This window comes from Phaethon aethereus, assembly GCF_964289735.1.
Source record: "Phaethon aethereus genome assembly, chromosome: 2".
Taxonomy (NCBI): Eukaryota; Metazoa; Chordata; class Aves; order Phaethontiformes; family Phaethontidae; genus Phaethon; species Phaethon aethereus.
Window position 1 is genome coordinate 127,698,587 of NC_138582.1, and position 23,440 is coordinate 127,722,026.

Below are 23,440 nucleotides of genomic sequence, written 5' to 3' on the forward strand. Positions count from 1 at the left end.
GTGGAAGAGTCCTTGACAAGAACAAGAGTGCACTTTGACAGTGGCTCAGGAAAATATTCAGCTGTGATTTGATTTTTCTAGACCCTCTTGCAGACATCCCACCTCTTAGAACAATCTGATGAATGCTTCTTCATTAAGAAAAAGATACAATAATAGATCAGATTACAAGGACCTGGAAAGTATCACTTTGTTTTGTGTTAGCTATTGGTGATTTGTGAGGAGTCATCTTTGCTAAGAAAAATATTCAGAGGACAGTGATCTCTGGATTTGTGCTGTAATTGCTTTATGTCCTGAATAATGCAGCTAAATTTGCCATCGATTACTTTTCCTTTCAGTTGAGAATTTTAATGTAGTATGTTGCTATGGTATTTATTCTTCAGAAGTCTCAGATAGGAGACTTGAACTTTCTAGAAGTCACATTTACACAAGGGGCTTCGATAGCAGTCCCTCCATGAGTAAGTTATAACATCAGTAATTCCTAATCTGATTTGCATTAGGGAATACATACAGCTCATTAGCAGCACTGTCATTTTAAAGTTAATCACAACATAACAAGGTGTGGGACATGAATTTGACTTGTAAATAAATGTTCCTTAGATTCATGCTCCTCTGTCAGTGCTAGAAAACCAGAGGTAGTGGGGATGATGAGCTATGCAGTAAATATTTCTCTTTAAGTGAGGGAGGAAGCAAAGTAGGCCACCCACTTCCTCCCCCAAAATATCACAAAGCTGTGCCTAGTGGGACATGTAACCTCATTTGCATCAGTCATGTCCTTCATCAACAAACACATTTTTCACTATCCTCTCCATGCTCTATTAGAAATAACATTCAAACCTGTTCTCTCTTAAGGTGGCCAGGAATGAAAGAGTTGCCTCCGTGTCTTATTGGTAACTCTAATCTTCTTGCTTAATTCACCTTTTAAAGTAAAGGTTTCCTAACTCTTGTGGAGGAAATAGAAATATATAGGGTTATGCTTGAACATAAGAGTTGGAAAAGGCAGTCTTTAATAAATTTGATAATATTCAGTAAAACACTGAACTTGCAATTTGTAATTAGGTAATATTTTATTATAATTTGTTTTATTATAATGATTTATTTAAATATTAAAGGGCTATGACTTTATTATGTCACTGTTTTCTGTCCCTAAGTACCTTACTTCTCAAGAGCTAAAACTTCTCAAATACAGAAGAAAAGTATCTGAAGTTAGACATGTTTTGTGGCTATATTGTTGGTCAGAAAGCAGAGACTACAACAGTGAGTTGAAAACTTAGTACGTAGTAAAGATAATTCATTTGGAAAGATAGAGATTGCATAAATACAGTGTCTATTTTTGTTATTTTTGTTTTTAGCCCAGTTACATAGTTTTATAAACAAAAATTAAGCTACTGATAGCATACTGAGTAAAGAATGGTTCTACTGACAAAAAATTAAACCCCCCCACTTTTATGTTTAAACTGATTCTTGAAACAAAGGAAAATTATGTTAATGCAGATGATGCTACAACTGTTTTTAGAGGTATAGTCACAAGTTCCTGGGTGAAGACCTTGTGGTATGACATTGTGAAGCAGAAATGCCAATGCTGAAGGCATTTTGTATGTAGATAATTGGCAGGTAGTTAATTGGGCGTCTTGGAACTGAGTCCAGAGGGTGTCCAAACTAATTTAGAAGTTGGCTTTTCATCACAACAGGTATGATTAAACTCCCTGGGGTGATGGAAGAGAAATTGTGTGGGAAGAATATGATCATCTAAAGAGCCTTATGGGAAAAGAGGTTTGGTGTCCCATATTGCACAATTTACCTCAGCTGCCTGGAACCCAGGATATATGAATATCTTTGGTGTTCATTTGTTAATTTCCTTCTGTGCATGTGAACAATTTTTAAAGAAGTTGACTAACCTTTAATATTCTTTCTTGGCTGAGGAATGGGTTAAAGGTTAAACTCAGGATTTTAGGCAAAATAGTACTATAATAAAGAGTGCTGATTGTTTTGATGCTCTGAAGGCCTGCATATGTGAGGTTAAAATATTACACTGAGAGCCTATACAGATAACAAGGAACAAGGGCAGATGTGCAATGTGTGAAACCACAGGATTGGAAAGAACTTCTTGGATGCATTTCTTGGAAGAGTCCTCTCCTACTGCAGGCATTTACATGCTAAAATCCTTAATGACTACTTCAAGGTCTATCTTAAACTAAGTTTCTTGCTTTCTCAAGGTTGCCCTAGACCTGTCTTAAAACGGTTCTCTAGGCCTTCATTATTCTGGTGTTGAGAAACTTTTTCCAGCCTAAATTTTGCCAGTGTTGTCTTTTAAGTTAAGCAACTGTTCCTGTCTTTGTCCTAGGGAAAAAGTAAATGTGATGGCTACCATAGAGGGCAACAATGTGAAGGTGGAATGTCAGGAAGGCCTCTTCTTGTAGTAAGCTGGCCATGGTGATGCTGAGTTGGTGCCCTGATCCAGTAAGCATTAAACATATGATTAAGTCCGAGGATGGATTTCGCTGTTTTTCTATATAGGGGGCTGAAATTTCATACATTTTAGGTATTGCACACAGACTGGATGAGGGAAGGAATATAAATTTGTGTTTAAAATCAGCTGCATATATTTTCACATGTATAGAAATTTAACGGAAAGTTTTCTGTGAAGTCTGCTGCTGCTACTCTTGATTGCCAAATTCCTTATTTGTGTTACTGTACTCAGACAAGGTAGGTACTGTGTGTGAGTAAAGCTGGTACTAAAAAGAGATAAATAGCAATAGATGGACACACAATCAAGACATCTGGCAGTTTGTTAGGGACCTTTCATACTTACCTGACCATGCCTTCTAAGATGGCCAGGCTCTATACACTGAAGCTAGTAAATCTTTTCATTCTGTAAGAGGTCTGTACTGATTTCAGTATGGTGACATACCAGACAGGGATTAAGTGTTAGATTTTTCTTTTCTTTTTTTTAAAGACAAACTGAAACAAATGTCCCTAGACCGAAAACTCTTTTTGAACGATGTAACAGCTCAAACACATATCCGTTATAAAATGTGTAGTTTTCTTTCTCTTTATGTGGAAGAAAAAAGAAGCATAAAGACAATTGATCTTCTAAAAGAAGGAGAATTGAGGAGAGAAAATGAAGTGGAAGTGATTTTTTTTTTTCCTTAAGTCTGCCTTGACTTGCTATATACCCTTTGAATCTACTTTACTCATCTGAACCTGTAGTCATTCAAGCTAGTGGCTGTAATGATGGTGACATCACTGTTTTGTTTACACTGAAATCTCTTTTGAGTGCATCACAACAGAGGTGGTTTTAAGAGAGGTATTGATTACGCCTCAACTTTGGAATTTGGTAATTTTGGTATACCTCAAACATGCTGCACTTGTCCTCTAGTCTGCTTTTTTTCTTAGCTTTAGATTATGAACTCCTCAGGCCTGTGATTATTTCTGCATAAGCATTTAAAAACCACATAGAACAATAAATCTTCTGGAAAGAAACAGGAATAACTTTGATCCTTGACCGTATTAATATACAACAAATGTTTAGTCACAATTTTGCATTTAATATTATACCCGCAAACTGTGTGGAGACAAGCAATCAACACTTGTAAATCTTAGTTTAGGATCTGCCAGAATGCAGGTTGCTATTAGTTTTGATTTGACCTTGTTATTCATGTGCCCTGTGAGATGGTCTTCATTTACACAGTTGCTTCAGTTTGTTGGGTTTTTTTACAAGACGATTCTTACTGCATTCAGCACACAAAATATGGCAGCATTTCCTTAACAAACAACTTCTCAGTGTTTTACCTTAGCTGAGCAGACTTAGGCTGTATTTATTACTTACTGCTCTGGGTGTGAAATTATTTTTCTTTTGTGCTTTTTACTAGTATTCAGCTTTGCATGTCTGGTTGTATTATAAGCATTGACTTCCATGACAAGTAAGGGAAGGGGTATTTATCCTTTCGCAGATGGCTAGCTAAACAATGTCAAGAGCTTCAATTAATCTTCAGTATCCAATTTCAGACACCTGCAACTGGTAATTTTTTTGTGTTAAGTATTGTATGACACTTGTCTTCAAAATGCAACATTCTCTGGCTTTATTTGCAAATGTCTTTGGCTTTAACCTGTCAAACAGGTTCGTAGAATGTAAAGAATGCACAGTTTAGTTGACCATGTAAGAGAAAGTTTCATTTTTTAAATTGGGATGTAGAAGGTACATTGGCAGGGGTCCTGAGACTGCAGTTTTTCTGCTATACTCTGTCTCCTAGCAAAGAACTCTCTTCTCCCTTGACCCTTTTCTTTGTCCTTCAGAGCGTTAGGCCAGAACACCTCTTTCTCCTTTTGCAGCTCTAATTTATGTGTTTCTGTGGTGGGCTGACCCTGGTTGGATGCCAGGTACCTATCAAAGCAGCTCTATCACTCCCCTTCTCAGCTGGATAGGGGAGAGACAATATAACGAAAAGCTCCTGGGTAGAGATAAGGACAGGGAGAGATCACTCAGCAATTACCGTCACAAGGCAAAACAGACTTGACTTGGGAAAATCTGTGTAATTTATTACCAATCAAATCAGTAGGATAATGAGAAATAAAACCAAATCTTAAAACACCTTCCTCCCACCCCTTCCTTCTTCCCAAGCTCAACTTTACTCCTGAGTTCTCTACTTCCCCCGCCTCACACATTGTGTCTGCCACTCCTTCCTCCTCAGGGGGAGGACTCCTCACACTCTTCCCCTGCTCCAGCGTGGGGTTTGTCCCATGGGAGACAGTCGTCCACGAGATTCTCCAATGTGGGTCCTTCCCACAGGCTGCAGTTCTTCACTAACTGCTCTAGCGTGGGTCCCCCACGGGGTCATAAGTCCTGCCAGCAAACCTGCTCCAGTGTGGGCTCCTCTCTCCATGGGTCCTGCCAGGAGCCTGCTCCAGCACAGGCTTCCCATGGGATCACAGCCTCCTTTGGGCACATCCACCTGGTCCAGTGTGGTGTCCTCCCTGGGCTGCAGGTGGAGATCTGCTCCAGCATGGAGCTCCATGGGCTGCAGGTGGAGATCTGCTCCACTGTGAACCTCCACAGGCTGCAGGTGGAGATCTGCTCCAGCGTGAAACTCCATGGGCTGCAGGGGGACAGCCTGCCTCACATGGTCTTCACCACAGGCTGCAGGGAAATCTCTGCTCCGGTGCCTGGAGCACCTCCTCCCCCTCCTTCTTGACTGACCTTGGTGTCTACAGAGTTGTTTCTCTGAAATATTCTCACTCCTCTCTCTGTCTGCAATTGCCACTGTGCAGTTTTTTTCCCCTTCTTAAATATGTTATCCCAGAGGTGCTGCCACCATCGCTGATGGGCTCGGCCTTGGCCAGCGGCGGGTCTGTCTTGGAGCCAGCTGGCATTGGCTCTGTTGGACATAGAGGAAGCTTCTGACAGCTTCTTACAGAAGCCACCCCTGCAGCCCCCCTGCTACCAAACTGTTGCCATGCAAACCCAATACAGTTTCTTTCCTCACCCCTTCTTCCCCCTGCCACCCTTTTAACATCTGATACCTTTCTGATACCCAAGAGATCAGCATCTTTCTCCCCAGGCTTACTCCACTTCTTAGCTTGGAGCCAGTCTTCTCATCCTACCCACGTGTTTCTCTTTTCTGTTTCCTTCTGCACCTGTGATTGTTTGCACTAGTATTTGTGTCTCTTTGCCCTTATGCCTTTTGTTTGACTTTCGTTACTCCTGTTTAAATGTTCTTTGTCCTAGTGCAGCTATAGGAACTGGTTGTTTGCATATTGCATCCCTCTCTTCCTCGCACAGTGATTGAATTTTTTAATTTCTGTTTGCTTCTGCCAGCATCGGATGCTCTAATGAGAAAGAAGTGCCAGTTCCCGTACTTTCTCTTCCCCCTCAGCCCCTCTCTCCTTTTCTCTTTCCATTGGTGGTTCCAAAGTCTGAGACTGTGTCCTAGCTATGGAAACGATTTCTGCTTTCTCTGGGGAGAAAAGGTAACAAGGACTACGGAATACTAACTCCTAGCTTTTTTTTCCTTAACCGTTCTTAGGGCTTTTCTTAGGGGGACTATTGCTGCCAAAATATTGCTGCCTCTTGTGATTACCTGCACCAGGTATTCCCCACCATTAAAGTTGCCAATGTTTTCATTAATGATATTGTGTCAGCCTGTAAGAACAGCCAGTATTAACAGACAAGAACTCTGAGAAGGAGTCTGCTTTGGCAGTGGTAATGGCTGTTGCAGTTATCCCATCAAACACCGCCTTTTCATCCTGTTCATGAGGTCTGTGGTAACTTCCTGCTGGAGGTGATACTTGCCAGAGCAGCTGATGACTGGAGTCCATTGGATGCTGGTGTCAGGCTGGATGGAAGGTGCTTTTATCAGCCCCTAACTTCCTTCCTTTGAGCCCTGTAAGTGCTTGATAGTTGGCAAGAAATTAAACAGCAGGAGAGTAAGGTGTAAAGCTGACAATGACGGCTCTGCCTTAAGGAGACAGGCAGCTTCCTAGTCAGAGGTCTGGTTTATCCAACAATTTGTGCCGGTTCCATCCATGTCCATGAATGTTGGGTGGGTGTCAGGGGAGGAAAGGGATGAAGAAGAGTGGAGGAAAAGTACCATCTTGGTGGACCAGGTACGTTATCTTATTAAAAATACTGATGATCCACTTCTTCAGTGCCACATGAGTCCATGTCCATGTCATCTGGTGTGTCAGTGACAGTTGAGCGGTGCTCGTATGCACAAAGCCGGCCTGTTTCTATTTCAGTAATGGCTTTTGGAAAAGGTACCTTTTGAACATTATGAAGTTCTGGTTAATGTGATGTAAACAGGGCTATCACTTTCTTTTCACTCGAGCAGTGTGGCATGGGGAAGCCAGGCTGGCCTTTTCTGCTATAGTTATACATACGGTGACCAGATGGAATGCAGTGAGCAAACAAGTTTTTCAGCTCAGCAAATGACTGGGTGTTCACCTGGAGATACTATTCTTGGTGTAGTGTGCCAAAGGAAGTACGATGAATGAATGCTGGGCCCTACTGCCCTACTGTACCTTGATCTGACTATTGGGTGTTCTCTGATGCCAGGGAAAAGAGTGCTAGTGCACCCCTTCAGAGATCCCTCTTCAGAATTCCACTTCAGAGATCAAGAGAATAATGGAAAAGGAACAACTTTGAATGCCAAAACCTAACCGACATTCATGTCAGTAGGCTCCTTTTTGATGGACTAAACATTCTTCCCACTCTGGCTGAGTTTTTGGAAACGCTTTGTCTGCTGTCCCTTGAGGAACCTCACCAAATACTGTAGTTTACTGAACATTACAGGAAGGCCTTACTTTAGACATTACTGTTCTCTGGGCTGAGTCCCCAGAGAATGGAAAAGTTCTGTGCTTGTGAAGATGGGTTGTGTTCATCACAATATCAAAGGAGGACCTCTGTGATCTGCCTCCCAAGACACCTATTTAGGACTAATTATGTGGGACCTGAAGTTACAATCCATCCCCATTATAGTCATGCTGTCCAGTGCAAGATCATTTTCAAAGGTTTATCTGAGTTGAAAGTCTGCCAGTCCTGTTCCTGGAAGAGGAAAGGACAGAATAGGTCACAGTTATACTGCAGGTGTATCAAGGTACTTTATGTCAAGGGAGTTATTTTTGTGGTGGTTGGGCACAGTGCTTTATTTCTGTCTATTATCTGTTCAAACTCAGCTGAGACCTGATCCAGGTCATAATTTTTGATTGAAGAGTGTGTTAAGATTGCTCCCTGTTCAATCAGTTCCACACAGCTTGCCTTGCTTCATCTCCTCAGTACCACTAGGCAGGTGTAGCTTACACTAATGATACGTTCCTCAAAGTACATGTTATAGTGACCTGGTGTAGACCCACGCCAAGTCATTCATTTGAAAGCTTCCTCCATGTTGTATGGGTCAGGAGCTCTGCCCTTATGGCCAGGATTGCATCTGTGCACAGCGCCATCCAGCTGTGTGCGCACCGCGGTTCCTCCCAAGACATCGGCTTCTGTGCAGAGAAACAGTGAACTATTTTCTTCTGCAGACTGATCTGGCTTTGCTAGTGCCTCCCCTGAGAAGCACAGAGGACTACTGGTCACCAACCAGCTCTTCTGGTCCATTCTCAGGCAAAGGTTCAGAGCCTGTTGCTAGCCTGTGGCCAGCCTCCAAAGCAAGCGGGTCTCTCAAGCTGAGCTAGGCCTCCTGCTGGTAGGCAGTAGGAGAGGCCTGCTTTGCCACTGCAGCCAGGTTTACATTTTTGTCCGCGGGCTCTGCAGAGCCTGCTCCTTTTATAGCGTTCTTAGTCCAGCATGGCGTTTGCTGATGCACACGTTCCTTTCCTTTGCTGCTTCTAAAGCTACTTGATAAGACCAGCAGCAATCTTAGTCTCCATTTGAGAGGGCTTGTTTGAGACCCAGTCTAATTCTGATTCCCTTGCCTTAACTGTCTTGACTGTGTTGTATCTACGTCAGACTACCTTTTCTTCTACACTGCATCTCCTGGGATCCCAGTCTGATCCCAAAATCTCCATGCCTCTCTTCAAGTGATCCATCTTGGCCACTTTCAGAAGTCGAGCTGGGACTGGGCCTGCCGTGAAGTCACTGGTATTTTCTTCCTGGCACTTCCAAGCCCTTCAGGGTTCCTAATGCTGTATGTAACAAATAAGTGCTAAGCCCAACGCATCCTGGAAGTGGGATGCGGGGTATCGGCTGCACTGCACGTGTTGTGGAGCTGTGCGGCATCTCTGCCCCGCTGCTGCACGTCAACCCCGTTGCACTGATGCTGTTAGAGCTTCACTGACTGCTCCCACCCGAAGTCCTGGGCATATAAAGGCTGCCTTCTGGTCTGGCCAGGTGGGGTTTCAGGGTGGAAAAAGGGGCTGTAGCAGACAACTCCCCCCTGCAACTGTAGTGGGTGTAGTTAGGAGAAGCCGCCGGGTCATGTAAGCATGTCATCAGGTGTAGGTAGCATGAAGGGACGGCTCATCAGCCCTGTATGTGCACGTTCAGCCCCATCAGTACCAGGTGCTTTAGAACGGAGCGTGGCTGAGGAGGGCGTCATCCTTACGGCGGCAGACAAGGTGGGAGTTCTGTCCGCTAGACAAGTGTGCGCAGCTGCCTCTTTCTAAAAACTTCTTCTGGAGCGAAGCTTTACAGGGGCAGCCGAAAGTACAACCTCGACACTGCCCGCCCCAGCCTTCTCAGTAAAGGGTTGTTGGAATATTTATACGAGGGCAAATAATATTATTTTTGGAAATGACTGAATTATTTTGGTTACATTTTTCATTAAAAAAAAAAAAATCAGCCCGAGGCAGGCACCTGGCGTGGAAAATTTCGGCTTGCTCGGTGAAAGCTTGGCGGTAGTTACCGGCAACTGAGAAGGGGTGCTGGGCGAGGCAAGCGTCAACCAGCCGTAGGCCCCGCCGGCCCGGGCCTTGAGCCGCTCGGTCAGGCGGGGCGCGCGGCGGCTAAGGCGAGGCGGGGGCGGCCCGCCACGCGGCCCCGCGTGGGACGGCGCTGCCCGCCGCCCCCTCCCGCGCCCAGCCCCGCCCCGCCAGCCCCCGGGGGGCCACGGCGGGGCGGGGGCGCCGACGCGCCAGGCGCTGTGCAACCTCCCATTGGCTGGCGGCGCTGCCGGTCGCGCGCGGGGCGGGGGGAGCGGGCGCGCCGAGTCGGTCTGGCCTCAGCCCCCGGCGTGGCGGAGCAGTCGCGGCCGCCCCGTCCTGAGGGCACCAGCGCCGCCCGCCTCCGGCAGGCAGCCAGCCAGCCAGCCAGCCAGCCAGCCGCGCAGCTCCGGTCCGCCTCCTGCCTCCCCTTCCGCGCCGCTTTCCCGGGCCATCTCGACGGGGCCGCGATGGAAGAGGAGCGGGCGGGCGAGCAGATGAGACCGTTGCTCACCACGGTAACGCGGGGGTGGGGTGCGGGGCGGGGGGGAGCGCACAAAGGACCGCGGCGGGACAGCGCCTCCCGCGTCGTGCGCGGGGACGCCCCGCTCCCCTTTTGTCGGGACGGAGGGACGGGACGCGGCAGGGTGCGGGGGGGACCCTCCTCTGGCTCCCTGCCCCGCGGCGGCGGCAGGAGGCGGAAGCGGCGCCGCCGGTACCTGAGCGCCCCACGCTTCCCCGGCCCCTCTCGCCCGGGGGCGGGAGGGCGCAGGTGTGCCCGCGTGCCGGCCTCGTGCGCGCGGCCATGCCCACCCCCCCTGCGGGGGGCGGCGGCGGGGACGGAGCCTTTGTTCCGCCGGTGGCCGCGGGCGGCGTGCGCCGGGCGGCCGCGGCTGCCCCGGCCCCCCCGTTCCTTTGTGAGGTTCCCCGCGGAGCTTATGCCGGCCCTGGCCTCGCCTTCCTCCCGGCCCCCGGCCCCGCTCGCTGACGAGTTCCTGGGCGAGGGAGAAGTGCGCACGCAGGGCAGTCCCGGTGTTGCGCGACCGCGGAGTCGGGTCAGGTGGTGGGTACGGTTCGCCGGCGGCCCTTCTAGCCTTCGGCGGGGGCGGGGGGAGATGCATAAAACTGTGGAGCTTGGGTTCATTTCCTTCCCGGGCCGGTGGCTAAGTGAAGCAGACATGTGTTGCCTTACTTCCTGTGCTGCTGAAAAATACATGTGGTTCCACGGTTGTAATTTCCCCTCCCTTCAGATGACTCAAAGTCTGGATTTTGTTAATGAGCCTCTGAGCCCTTACTCTGATATTCTTCTTCAAGGCCTTTTCCAAAAAGGTGTCGCACAGCCATTTGTTTTCAGTGCCTGAAGAAGAGGGACGTGTAGCTTGTGATACAAAGAATGCAGTGACGGACAGAGAAATAACACTGAAAACATGTGAGTTTTCATCATCTTTCCGCTACTCTTCAAAGAGAGACTTGAGTCACATTTGATAAAATTGGCAATGTAATGAAGTGCTAGCTTCCTGTGACATCAGTACGTTTGGTGTGTCTTTCCTTTGTCGTAATGGGAGCGCCGATAACTTAGTGGTTCAAAAGTCTGTGATTTTTGCAAATTCCTTGAATTATTACAATCTTTGTATGTTGACTTCAGAAAATAGTATATGCACTCACCTCTAAAGGTTTTGTAGATCTATTCTAGACTAATTCTCCACTATCTTGCCTCTGCCCCAAAAAGTCATATTCCTAATTTGTGTTAGGTTATCCAAGATAAATTCTTGGTAAGAGCAGACTGCTTGATAGGTTTAGTTCGTGTTAAAACGACCTTGCCTCCCTGTAGTAGGTATCTCTCAGCTCGCGGGAGAATACTCCCATCTAGTCAAGAGAGGATGGGCTGTATGGAGCAAGTTGCAAAAGCTTTGAGCTTCAAGTGTATGGGGTTAAAGTGGAAGATGCTAATGGTTACCCTCAGGTGATTCCAAATGAAAAGAGGATCTTGAAAGTCAGTGTGTCCTGGGCACATCTTTGTGAGGCCCAGTGGGAGTTACTTAGGTTCTGTTGTAACAGAAATTAACTAGGGGCTTTTGGGACAGACGCAGAAGCTGTTGTACTGCTGCATGGTCATTTTTGATGTAGGTGTTCTGAACAGAGGTGCTCAGTGCAGTGGTCTGAGTTGGTTTACTTGAAACAGCAACGCCTTTTCAGGAGCCTGGCCTTGGTACCGAAGTGTATTCAGGAGGTAACTGCAGCTGAGACAGAACTGAAATGGTTAGAGAAGTGAGAGAGCAGAAAGATTGGTAGGAACTAGAAAAAAGGGAATTTCCAGGGAAAACACATGAAGTAAATGGCTTAAAGAGAAGAGAGGACATGCTGACCTTTGGGCAATTACATAGTATAGCAGTGTTGGATTTGTTGTGGCCTTTGTATGCAAGATGTATAATTTTATATACACGAAAGCTACTTAATCCAAAATACGAGTATTTTTGACAATACAGCTTGACTTAATTTTTCTAATCCTGTGCTTTTGGTAGTACAGGCCACTTTCCTACTAGCAGAGCTTGCTGAAACTGCTTACACATGCATAGCTCTCAGAAATAAATGTAAGATGAAAGAACTTTGTAGAAAGTGTGACTCAGATCTGAGAACTTAAGTGCTGCAGCTCTTAAAATACAGAAGCATGATCAAAGAAAGAACTCCCTAAACACTTGCTTTTCTTCTTTCCTCCAGTGTTGGTAAACCAGGTGGTTCTGTGTTTATGTAGTATTAGACCTAATAAGGAAGCTCTGGTGCTTCTTGTATGGAGGAGAGCCTCTGTCAGTCGCAATACCTTGCCCCTTCGCCCCCTGCCCCCCCCCTCCCCCCCCAATTTATTTCATCAAAAGTATAAAATACCCTTTAACCTTGCTTGGTTTGTATTTTAGGTCCAGTCTTAAAAAAGAGAATCATCAAGTGTTTAGGATGTTGGTATTTTGAGGAGACCTTTTGGTGGCAATACGTATGTGAAAGTCAGAAGGGGGAGGTGAAACAAATGCCTGATATAGTTATTACAACCAGAGAGCAACTGATGATCAGAACATCTGGGACGAGTAGAGAATGCGGTAGGAAAAAGATAGGTAACTGCATAAATCCATGGTTCTTTCATACCTTACGTATTGTAAGCTGTTCTGCCCCTCACCTTAGAAAAGATGTGTTATTATTGGAAAAGGTTCACTGAAGGGCAACAAGATATGCATTAGTTCCTAGATGAGAAATAATTTAACGGGCTAGGATTTCCCAGCCCAGTAGAGTTGATGAGACAATGATATAGTAAGGCTCTATAAAACTCCTGTGGAGAGAGCAGGTGAAGATGGAAGAGGAGGCATACAGTCCAGAGTTAGGCACCAGGTTCAGAACAAACAAAAGGAGGTGGTTCTTCACTCAGTGTAGGGAGTTCACAGTGTACTTGCTGTATGATGTATACACAAGAAGTTCTTGTGGACTTAAGGGGAGGTTGGGCAAGCATTGGAAGGCAGATACATTGAGGTTAGTAAATGGGTGAGCAACAGCCTCAGGAAGTCTGAGTTGAAAATAGCTGGAGGTTGTGAGAGTGTGAGGAGGAGTTGTTGTTGTACGCTTGTCTTGTTTTTCCTCTTCCCTCAGCAGCTGCTTATGGTCATTTTCTTTTGGTTTCTTTAAATAGGAGTGGAGTGCGTTAGTATCTTGCTTTCTATACCGTGGTGTGTTTGATAGTTACAGTGATAGTATTAAAAGGATTGATATTTTGTACCAGCGGTTTTGGTTCTAGCTTCCAGCTTTTGTTATGATGTTCATTACCAGGTAGTTTGGTGGGTTTCTTTGCAATAGCTGTAAGTAGCATTTAAAGGAATGTATATTGCAGTTCTGCCTGTAGGTAATATTTTCAAAATACTTCTGTTATCGTAAAAAAAAAAAAAAAAGTAGATGGAAACTTTTTTCTTTAGTATTTGATACTGCTTTGTGTAGATCATAAAATGTTCACAAGGTCATAGACCATGCAGCATGGCTAAGTAATGGGTTTATGTTTCTTTGTGTCATCTTTTTCTTTCAGTGAAACAAACTTGTTTTTATCACTATTCTATTGTAGATGATGATAGGTCTGAAAGTGGCTCTTGTTGGAGAAGGGCTTCTCCATCTGGTTTTCCTAATCAAAGCATTGCAGTAATGTGGGCTGCCATATCTCAGTGAAGACGGCATTAGTGTCCCTGTGCTTTTTCTGAAGTGGCTACATGGTTGGCTACCACTTTTGGTTTTTTAACAGCTGTGCATGCACATTATCAGGTGGGTTTTAGACCTTCCTGGTCAACAGTAGTTGTGTTTCAATGACAGCTTTGGGCTTTCACTTCAGACTTTATTTGAAGACTCTTTTGGGTACAGCCCGCTTCACCAACACTGTCTCACTGCCTCAACAGGGTCTATCAATTCCTTTATACTGATGCATCTTTCTAATGCAACAGGGTAGTGTCTGGTACTCCAACTTCTCAAATCCATAACAAAACTGGCGAAGGGTCATAGGAGTATAGGGCAAGAGATTTCGGAGAGACTTGAAATAAAAAAAATACAGAAATTGATGAGAAGTATCCTAACTGTCAGAATCTGCTGGTAGTTACAATGGTTTAATAATAAAAAATACAAAGTGTTGCTTCCCCCCCCCCCAAAAAGTCTTAAATACAGCTTCATTTTCACGAATGGATTTCAAGGGAAAACCAGGTATCTAGTGGCAGGTAGATTGGAACACATGGTTTCTGAACTAAAGGTTTGGTCCAGTTATTGCATTTCAGATAGCTTGGTAACTTTGTCTATCTAGGTAGTACTTCTGTTAGGTGATTATTGAAACAATTCCTTTAAAATATATATTGTAAGTCTTGATTTACATTGATGGTACTTTATATGTAAGAATGTAAATTGCATCAGTACAGTAAAACAAAGTTTTACAGAATTGACTACTTTATATCTTTCCACATATCTTGGATGACTTACTGTTTTAGAAATTAAATAGTGGAAAGTGCTCTTTTGTGTGATTATTTGCCTTCTTATTTGACATGTGGCTTTTGTGATGATAAATCAAATGACAGATCTCCGAAGAATATTATGCTGGTACATATAATTTTTTTTTATATTATCATAGTAAGCGCGAGCCAGTGTTTTCCCTTTATGGTTGGACAAGGGTAACTGAGGGTATGTTTGTACTGCATAACTGAGGACTGTGCAGGAAACTCTACTCCCCCATGAATTAGTGGCATCTGGCTGAACACATGCGCTCCACAAGTTAAAGCAGTACAGTTATACTGGTGTGGCAGTGCGCTAGCTAAACAGCCCTTATGAGAGAGTGTTTTACTACCTTGACAGCCTTGCAGACTTGAATCTATGACTTTTGAGAGACGAGCTGCTATTCTGTATTCTGCTGTTTGGTTAGGGTGCCTGCCTCACACAACTTGCACCATGCAGTGGGCTATGGGCAATGTCTCTGATTACCTCTGGGTTCAAGTACTGTAAGCTGCTATTAATTGTATGTGCTGGCAGTCGTTTTGGTTCTTAAAGTTACTGTGGCTGTCAAAAACTTGATGTGTTACTGGAGAACTTTCATTAGGCTTCATTGCAGTAGTTTTATTTGCTATCCAAAATAAGCTGTAGGGTGTACTAAGTTGAGTAGTTGTTGTGTTATAATCCATGTGATTGATCTGCTTCTCTAGATGACTTTTGACATGTCACCATGATTGTTGCTGGCTTTGGAATATTGATATCCTTTACACAAGGATATCTGTCACACAAGATTTTTAGTGGCCCTGAAGTAGGACTTAGAACTGCTCTATAACTAGTTATTAAAATACAGACTATAACTTGCATATACTTGGCTAGAGAAGGTCTCCAAAGAATACTGTCATGCTTTTGGTATAAAATATTCTGGGATGATAAGGTTTAGGGACGTTTCAAATTTTTTGCTAAAATTAAGATAGCTGTCTAACGTTTTGAAATAGTGATATGACTAGTGAGATTCAAATGAGGTTTTTGTAAATAAAGACATGGAGAAAATTAATTAATACTCATTAACCCTGTGGATCAGTAAATGTCTGGATGCAGAAATGACTGTTGTTTCCTCTACAGATGATCTTACAATGTTCTAAAATATCTATTTCTAAATTTACATTTGCACAATTAGCAGTAGGTGAAAATATTACATTATTTGTAAAAAAAGCGCAACATTTGCATTTAAAAAGTCAGTCCTGCCATCTTAGAAGCTCCTTTTTCTGTTACTGAGAATACACATCAATTATGCAAGAATCCCAAATCTACCTTGCCAGCATATCTCAATGGTTATTAGAAGGGATTATCTGTGTAAGAGTCTCTGTTAGTTTGTGCTTGGCATCTCCGAGTTTCTTGTTTCACTGGGAGTTAAATCTGCTGCAGTAGAGAGAGCATTTCCTGACAAAGAAAATGTATATTTTAACCAGTAGATGGAGCCGTTTTAGTTACCTATCAGCATGCCTATTTACATAAGTTTTCAAAAACTTTGTTTCTTAAAGTCTTTTCAGTCATTTTGTCTGATGTGAGTATGGCTCATGGTTATTTTATGATTTCTTTATCTACAGAGCAGACTAAACCTTTTATTCTTCCAATAACAGTGCCAGGATCGTACAGCAGGAAGGCTATTCCATTTTCATAAATATGCAAAAAGAGTGAATGGTTGTGCTTTATAGGAATTAGTTATCTCTGTAAATTGTCCAGTGTCACATGAGGAGAGCCCTATAGCCTTTGTACACCCTTGTGTTGCCTGAAGTAATGTTTCGGAATATTGATCTGTAGTGTGGTGTCTGACAGTCTGGATGCTCTTGTGACTTCTGCCCAGGAAAGGCTGTTTAGCTCGAACTGAGGTTTTGTTTTTCCCAAACAGTAAGACAACTTGTGCCTTAAACTAAATTGAGTCAAAGCTGCGTAACGGAATGGCTGTCCTATTTGGGTATACTGGCACAAGTTGTCTTACTTCAGCAATGCTGGAGTGCTTCATAACCTTGAAACACCCCTGGTTTATTAATCCCAGCAAGTCCCATTTTAGCAGAAGTATTTGCAATGCTGTACTTGTATCATCTCATATCCTCCTTCAGCATCCACTTTTAGAAAAGATATATTTACATTTTTCTTAAGAGTTTGACTCTGCCCCTGCATTTCTACTTAGTAATGTACCTGTTAGACCTCCCTGCCCCTTCAAGCCTTCAGCACTGAAGATTATTTTTTGGAGATCACAATGTCAACTTGAAGAGTAGGACCTTACTCAAGGCTTCATTTTGAACTCTCAATATGTGTTATTTTGTGAGGTATGGGTATGTCAACTTCTTCCCCAGATTCCCGTGAGAGAATTTGAGATTTCCTGACTCAGTTTTTGTTGAATAAGAAGTAGACAAAAAAAAAAGAAATCAATCTCATTGGAAGTTTAAATTGTCTGCGAATGATATAGAATGAATACTGATATTTTTCTTAAGGTGTAGTTATGCTGGAAGGCATCTGGACTTGACTTGCTGGCAGTGTGGATGAGATACTATCCTGAAATACTGAAATATTTTTAAACTTAAAAACAGACTTGAAGTATGTGGTTGTGTTTTTTTGGGTTTTTTTTTTTTTTTAACTAAAAGAAGGTCTTCAGTAGAAGTTTCCAGATTGGGCACCTGTTGTCAAACTGTTGCCCCAGTTTAACAATTTCTGGAGTCTGCCTCCAAACAAACTGGAGCTTCCTGTGAATGAGGCATGTGGGCAGAAGCTGCAGAGAGGCAGGGGGAATTACTTACAGAGCTGCATCTCCCTGCCATCTGATGTATGATGGAATTCCACTGTTTGACCTTCTCTTCTGCCCGCTGCTACTGTTCCTTCTACAGCTCAGCTGTACTACTGAGGATCTGTTAGTTGAGGCCTGCTTTTAGGTGGGGAGAACTGAAGACTCGCATGTAAACTTGACAGTTTTTTTCTGTCATTATTTTTTCACTATGGGGGCATGTGTACATTAAGAGTGTGTGTGTGTGGACAGCATGTCTTGAAAAACTATGCTTCCCTAAAGTGGAAAGTAAAGGTTTTTTATTTTTTATTTTTCTCCTGCTCATTGTTGCACAAGGCTGATTCCTCTGCGTTTTCCGTGACTAATGTCTACTAAATATATGCTGGCTGTGTCTTGACTGGGATCTATTTTGGGATGAAGAGAAAGACAGCTAAGTGTTGAAAATACCTAGGTTATAGCAAGGGTAATGATATCAATTATTCCTTCCTAGAAAAGGCTAAGAATTTGCTTCAATGAAAAGTGCCACTTCTGAACACCATTCACTAGCAGAGTAGAATCAGAAGACTAGAGCGTCTCTAATCATCTTGTTTGTATATCTTTGTTACGAAAGAACAGAAAGAGGTTAAAGCAGATGTGTGTTCATAGAGGTGTTGTAATAGAATCTTTTTTAGTGTCCGTTTCTGGAATGGGAATGCAGTTGCTTCTCAGTGCAAAAATTCAGTTGCCATGTCAAGAGACTCAGGCTGCTGTGTTCTGGATCTCAGAAGTCATGCTAAGTGGAAGCACATGTGATTTCTTTCTTTTAGACAGGGTTATGAGTGAGCTAGTACAGCTAGTAAATCACGTTTATTGCTAACTGACCAGACTTCAAGTTCACACTCAGAAGCCCTGATTCTTTAGATTTTCTCTTACATTTGTAAGAAAAGGATGTGTAGCAGATGCTAATGTGCGTAACACCTTGTTCTACAAAGATCTATTTTCTGTTTCTGTTGCATAACTTAAATATTGGAGGAAAAAACCTAAAATGGGTTTTCTCCCCTTCCTACTGCCCTCTACATCCATTGTTATTGTCAGCTCCAGCAGAGCTTTGGCTTATCTAACTCCACCACTGCATGGTTGGATAATGCCTGTATATTCCTCCCACCCCTGCTTCCTCCTTCCATGTACTCTCTTCTGCATTTGAGCTCAGTCACAGGTTCCCTGTTCTTTCACGTTTGGTCCATTGTCAGGTCTGCATGAATTCCTGCATGCAGGAATTGGTCCCTCTTCTGCTTTGAGGAGGCTGTCCTTGAAGATCGGCCAGCTCTGTTGCAAATGAGTGGTTTAGGCCGCTTAAAGAATCACTGCCTAAGATATTAGAAAGAAAATGATTTTAATATGAATTTGTAAAAAAGCGTGACTTAACAGAATTTGATGGCAAGGTTCACTCTGTCTCTTATTCAACATGGAAGAAGCATACAAAGGGAAATCAAGTTAGAATTGGGTTAGAATGATTTACACATGGATTGGCGGAAATGATTCATACAGAGTCAGGGAAATTGAGTCAGAATTGGGTTAGTGTGACTTACATGGGGATTAGGGAAAGAACATGAGGGAGACCTTCCTGTTGAGTCACAAGGTTCAGAGTGGATCCCCTTGCTTTGTAATCTCCTTCTCAGAGGAGTCTAGGTGCAGCTGAATCCACTCCTAGTCCCAGACTTAGTTAACGGTTTATGCCTAAAGGGATTAAGTGCAGGGATCTTGGTGTGATGATTTAACATACGATTTTGTGTTTTGTATAACTTTAGAATAGCAACAATTTAATGTGGAATAGCAGCAATTTAAAATTCATTAACACTATTAAGGCAAACCACAATATTAAATTATATCATTTAATAACAAAACTTAGTCCATTGATAATCAACAATTTGTTCTGTCCTGGCCACAATTCGGGTTGGTAATTTCTCACATCTCCAGTAACACTGGTACCGGTCATTCCAGGCCTGTCAGGGGATGATTAGTTATGCCTGCTCTTGTTCCTTGCCCTGGCCAGGCAACTGAACTCCAGGTATGATCAGTGCCGTTCCGCACTTTAGCTTACTGAGAGTGTTTGGTGCGATTGAGTGGTGCTCAACTGCCAATGTCTTTGCACAAAGATCAAGGCTTGCCAGGCAAATGAATTCCTAAGGTTGTAGAGTGGTCTGGGGGCGAATGCACCACCACAAGCTCTCACAGACTTTCCCATCATCCATAATGGTGGTCTTCCATGACATTCTACCAAGAAGATCCCTGAACAAGCTGAGATCTGTTCTCCTGAAGTGCCATGTTGTAACTCTATGTTCTGGGTCTTGCACTGTACACAGTACTATTTGTCTTTCTGACTTCTGTCAGGATTTTAAACTCTACAATTTCATGGTTGCTGCAACCAAGGCTGCTCTTGGCATATCTGTCTGGTTCTTCTTTGTTTGTGAGCAGCAGGTCCAGCAGAGCATCTTCAGTAGTTGCCTCATTGATCACTTGCACCAAGAAATCCTTTTGAACACACTCAAAAAATCTCCTGGAATGCTTGTGCTTGGCCACATCCTACCAGCAGATACCAGTGGTTTTAGGCCCTGGTATGTACCAGGGCCTGCCATCATGAAGCTTCCTCCAGCTTTCAAATAGATGGTGCTTCTACTTCCCCTTCATGGTCAGGAGGTCTGTAGCAGGCATCTAGCATAGCATCACCCATGTTGGACTGTTCTCTGATCCTTACCCATAAGGTCTTGACTGCCTTGTCCCTTGTATGAAACAAAGCAGTGTGTGTTGTAGCCAGCCCTTTGCATAGATTGAAACCCATGTTCTGTAATTTTCCAGCCTGTTTTTTCTCAAGAGCTTGTATCCATCCAGTGCAGCACTCAGCCATGTGAGCTGTCCCACTGTCACTCTAATTCCTGTGAGGTTATCACTCTGCAACCGTGCATGGGCTAAGTTTTGCTATGACTTACCATGTTATGTACACTTGTGTGCAAGCACTTGAGATGGGCCCCCAGACATGCCCCTTTCACAAGGGAAGTATGAGAGCCTTCTCTGTCATGTGTTCCCCGTGTTTTCATTCTCTTAACTGTGACAACCTTTCTCTACCATGCCTCGTTTAAAGTCTTATTCACAAGCTTAATGCACTTGGTGGCAAAGGTACTCCTGCCACACTTTGTCAGACGGATCCTTGCTCCTGAAAGAGTTCCTGTGGTCACAGCAGTAAAGGCCTTGCTAATAACCACATATTGACGCCCTGGATGCATCTACTCTGCCCTGAGCCTTTTGCTTTTCACGGGAGAGACTGAGAAACACCACCTGGGCCTCCTCACCCTTGCCCACAGTGCTCACTAGTCACTTTTTATTTGCTCTGTAATTGGTTGTTGGAAGTGTCGCTGGTGTGCACATGGATAAGCAGGAAAGTGCAATAGTTTTGAGGATTGGATAAGCCTCAGTCCTTCCAAAACATTATCCAGCAAGCAGCAGACCTCCCAGGACTTCCTGTTTATCTTCCCTGTTGTGCAGCGTGTTTGTCCCCTCCTGCAACGCTCTCACCTGGCCACTCAGCACCTCAAAGATGGTGCACCACCCTCGCATGGGGCCACTGCTCTTAGCAGCACCGCAGAGGAGCAGGTGCTCCCTGCAGCCAAACACCCGGACAGTGACATCCTCCCTGTGCTGTTCCTGGAGTTGAGATCTCTGATGCACGAGGGACAGTTGCTTCAGCTGGTGTTGGAGACTTCGCCCTGTAACATGTTGTGCAGTCTTTCAGGGCTGTTTGTATCTTTGTCATGTGAACTGCTGTGACATCTCTTAGCTGCCTCTTGGCTGAGCTCTGGAAGATGTGCTGTGCTTATGTTCGTGTTGTTAAACTATTAAAATTTACCATCTAGTTCTGTTCACAATATAGATTTAAAACACACATGTTCAAGTGAAAGTTTTGTTCTACTTGAAATTGGTTTCTGATAGACAGATCATGTCTATTTTTTAACAACGCTGGTATTGCAAACTTGCTTGTAATGATTGCTTTTTCTGCAAGGCAGCTATTCATTATTAATAATAATTAATGTTTTTAGTTGGCTGGTGCTGTTGCGTTGGCTGATGATGCTTAACTTCTTGGCTTCTCAGCTTGGAGGAACCAAACACAACAGATTTTAATGTTCACTTTTTACCAGGTCATGTGTCTGTAACAATACACATCTCTTTCCCTTACCTTGAAGTACTTAACAGCATTTAATAAATACTTCATCATGTAGAGGGGAGACACTTTGGCCCTATTGGAGATGCTTCAGTTGAAAAGCCTAAATTTTCTTCTCTATGATACCTGTAAACATAATTTGTTGCAGGTGAAAACACTTTAGCTTTGATCGGTGTTCTAGGAATTACTTTCTTCACCCCTTATAGGTGGGTTTTAAGTGAATAATACTACTGGTGCTTACTAGTGCTAGATAAAAATAGAGTATCTTTTCTAGTTGCTCCCCAGAAAGAACACTTAAAAGAAGGAATAAAAATTTTTTTTACACATCATTTCTTGCCTATCTTGTACGTATGGCTTGTTTTACTTAACACTTTGAGCTCTTTGAATGATCTGTGTGTACAATCTGTTAGATTATTATGTTGTTCCTGTTTTGAGATATCACAAGGCACAGTGGAATGGTGTCAGGTCAGATTAATTCCAGTCCTCAAAACTCTAAAGACTTGTCGTCTAACTAAGAAATATTTTTAGTTCTTACATTGCTGCAGACTGGAAAATTTCATACCTGGGGCATGATGATTCAGTTATTTGCATAGGAGTGCAGCACTAAACATCAGTTTGTACTCGTACAATGTTTGGAGGTTTATTTTTGCACATTTCTTCTTATAGCTGCAATAATACTTGCTCTGAATCGCCTACTTGCAATCTTCCCTTTTTATCCTGGAGAGCTGCCTGTGTTCTGCTTGTAACTTTTTGTATTTTGACTTACCAGTACTGAGTTACCAGGTTATTTACCAGAGCTTAGTAGAATGCTCTAATTAATATGGCTTCCATTGTATATATATGTGGTGAGAACTGGACACGGTTTTGTCATTATTTGAGGCTTCATTTAATTCTTAAGATGTTGTCTGTTAACTAGTTTCATGTTTATGTATAGGTAAAATAAAGCTAACTTTCTGTTTTCCAGAAGCTCTGGGAGCTGCTGTAGGCATCGATGTCTGTTGGGGATGTCTTTGCGGCAAGTCCCTTTTTGTGCTTCAGTCTCCCTGGTTAAAACCTTAAGACATTTAAAGACTAGGTCTTACAAACCTTCAAACCAAAATAATGGAGGGGTACTTAAGAATGCAGTAGAAAGTACTATAACTTTTCAGTTCCTTTGTGAAGTTGTATTTGGTGTTATAAACCAGCATTAATCTGATTTTGCATACCTTACCTTTTTTTATGCAGTTGTGACCTTTGCTATGTGAAGCTTAGGGTAGTTTGACAGGTCAGGGCATTTCAAGAGACTGAGTTTCTCCATTGTGAACCTGGATGCAAAACCTTGTAATTTTCTGCAACAGTCTAGTCTTATGGACATTAATTTTATACTTTGATTATCTGCTTTCTATACAGACTCTGTAGCAATCCGTCTCGCTCCTGTTATAACTGAAAAGTTACTGCCTGTTTTTTTTTTTTTAATAACTTATGTGATTTTCATGTGTATTTTGCCTGCTTATTGTATGGCTACACTTAAAATATCATAGCTTATGACCCTCACTTGGACATAATTTTAGCTTCTGAAAGATGCTTCCTTCTCCCTAATAACCTATCGTACCCTGTTTTGTAGGTGTGATAGTTTCTTTTCTGGCCTTCAATCTTTTCAGAGGAGTGGTATGCATTTGCTTCGAGACTCAAATGTGATGTCAACTTAGTCTCAAGTTGTCTGCAAAGATAAAAGAGAACTTCATTAAAAAGAAAAAAAAGGAAGTCTACAGAAAATAAGCTTGAAAAGAGTATCAGGAATATATATATATATTGTTAATGGAAAGATCATGAATATGTACATGATATAAATAAAGTTGCTGGACAGTAATGTTATGAACTAGCTTCTCAGCACTGCTCTGGACCAAATCAAGAATAACTTACATTTCTGTGGGTTCTCTGGCTAACTTGTGAAGTCAAAGAACTGATTGCAAGCTCTTTAATTAGCATTCTAAACAATAAGGTAGGATTACTTAGACTACTGCTAGATTTATTGCTGCTTTGTTTCTATTAAAAAAAAAAAAACAAACCACCTATTGGAAAGTTTGTATTTAAACTACTGCTTGTTTTAGGGTTAGTGTTTTTTTTCTTTTTTCTTTTCCTTTGGC

General features: G+C 43.1%; 1 protein-coding gene across 4 annotated transcripts in view; it reads left to right on the plus strand.

Annotated features, from left to right (window-relative positions):
* Window positions 1-9,821: 9,821 nt before the first annotated feature.
* The window catches only part of SLC4A7 (solute carrier family 4 member 7), a gene marked incomplete at both ends in the record, with an annotated part of 99,848 nt that continues 86,229 nt past the window's right edge, over window positions 9,822-23,440 (plus strand). For 3 of the 4 annotated variants that reach the window (XM_082015629.1, XM_082015630.1, XM_082015632.1), the window contains one exon: window positions 9,822-9,869. In XM_082015629.1, the coding sequence (XP_081871755.1) occupies window positions 9,822-9,869 (48 nt within the window). Of the gene's footprint in view, window positions 9,886-23,440 lie in introns of all 4 variants that reach the window. The other variant, XM_082015631.1, reaches the window with a different exon arrangement.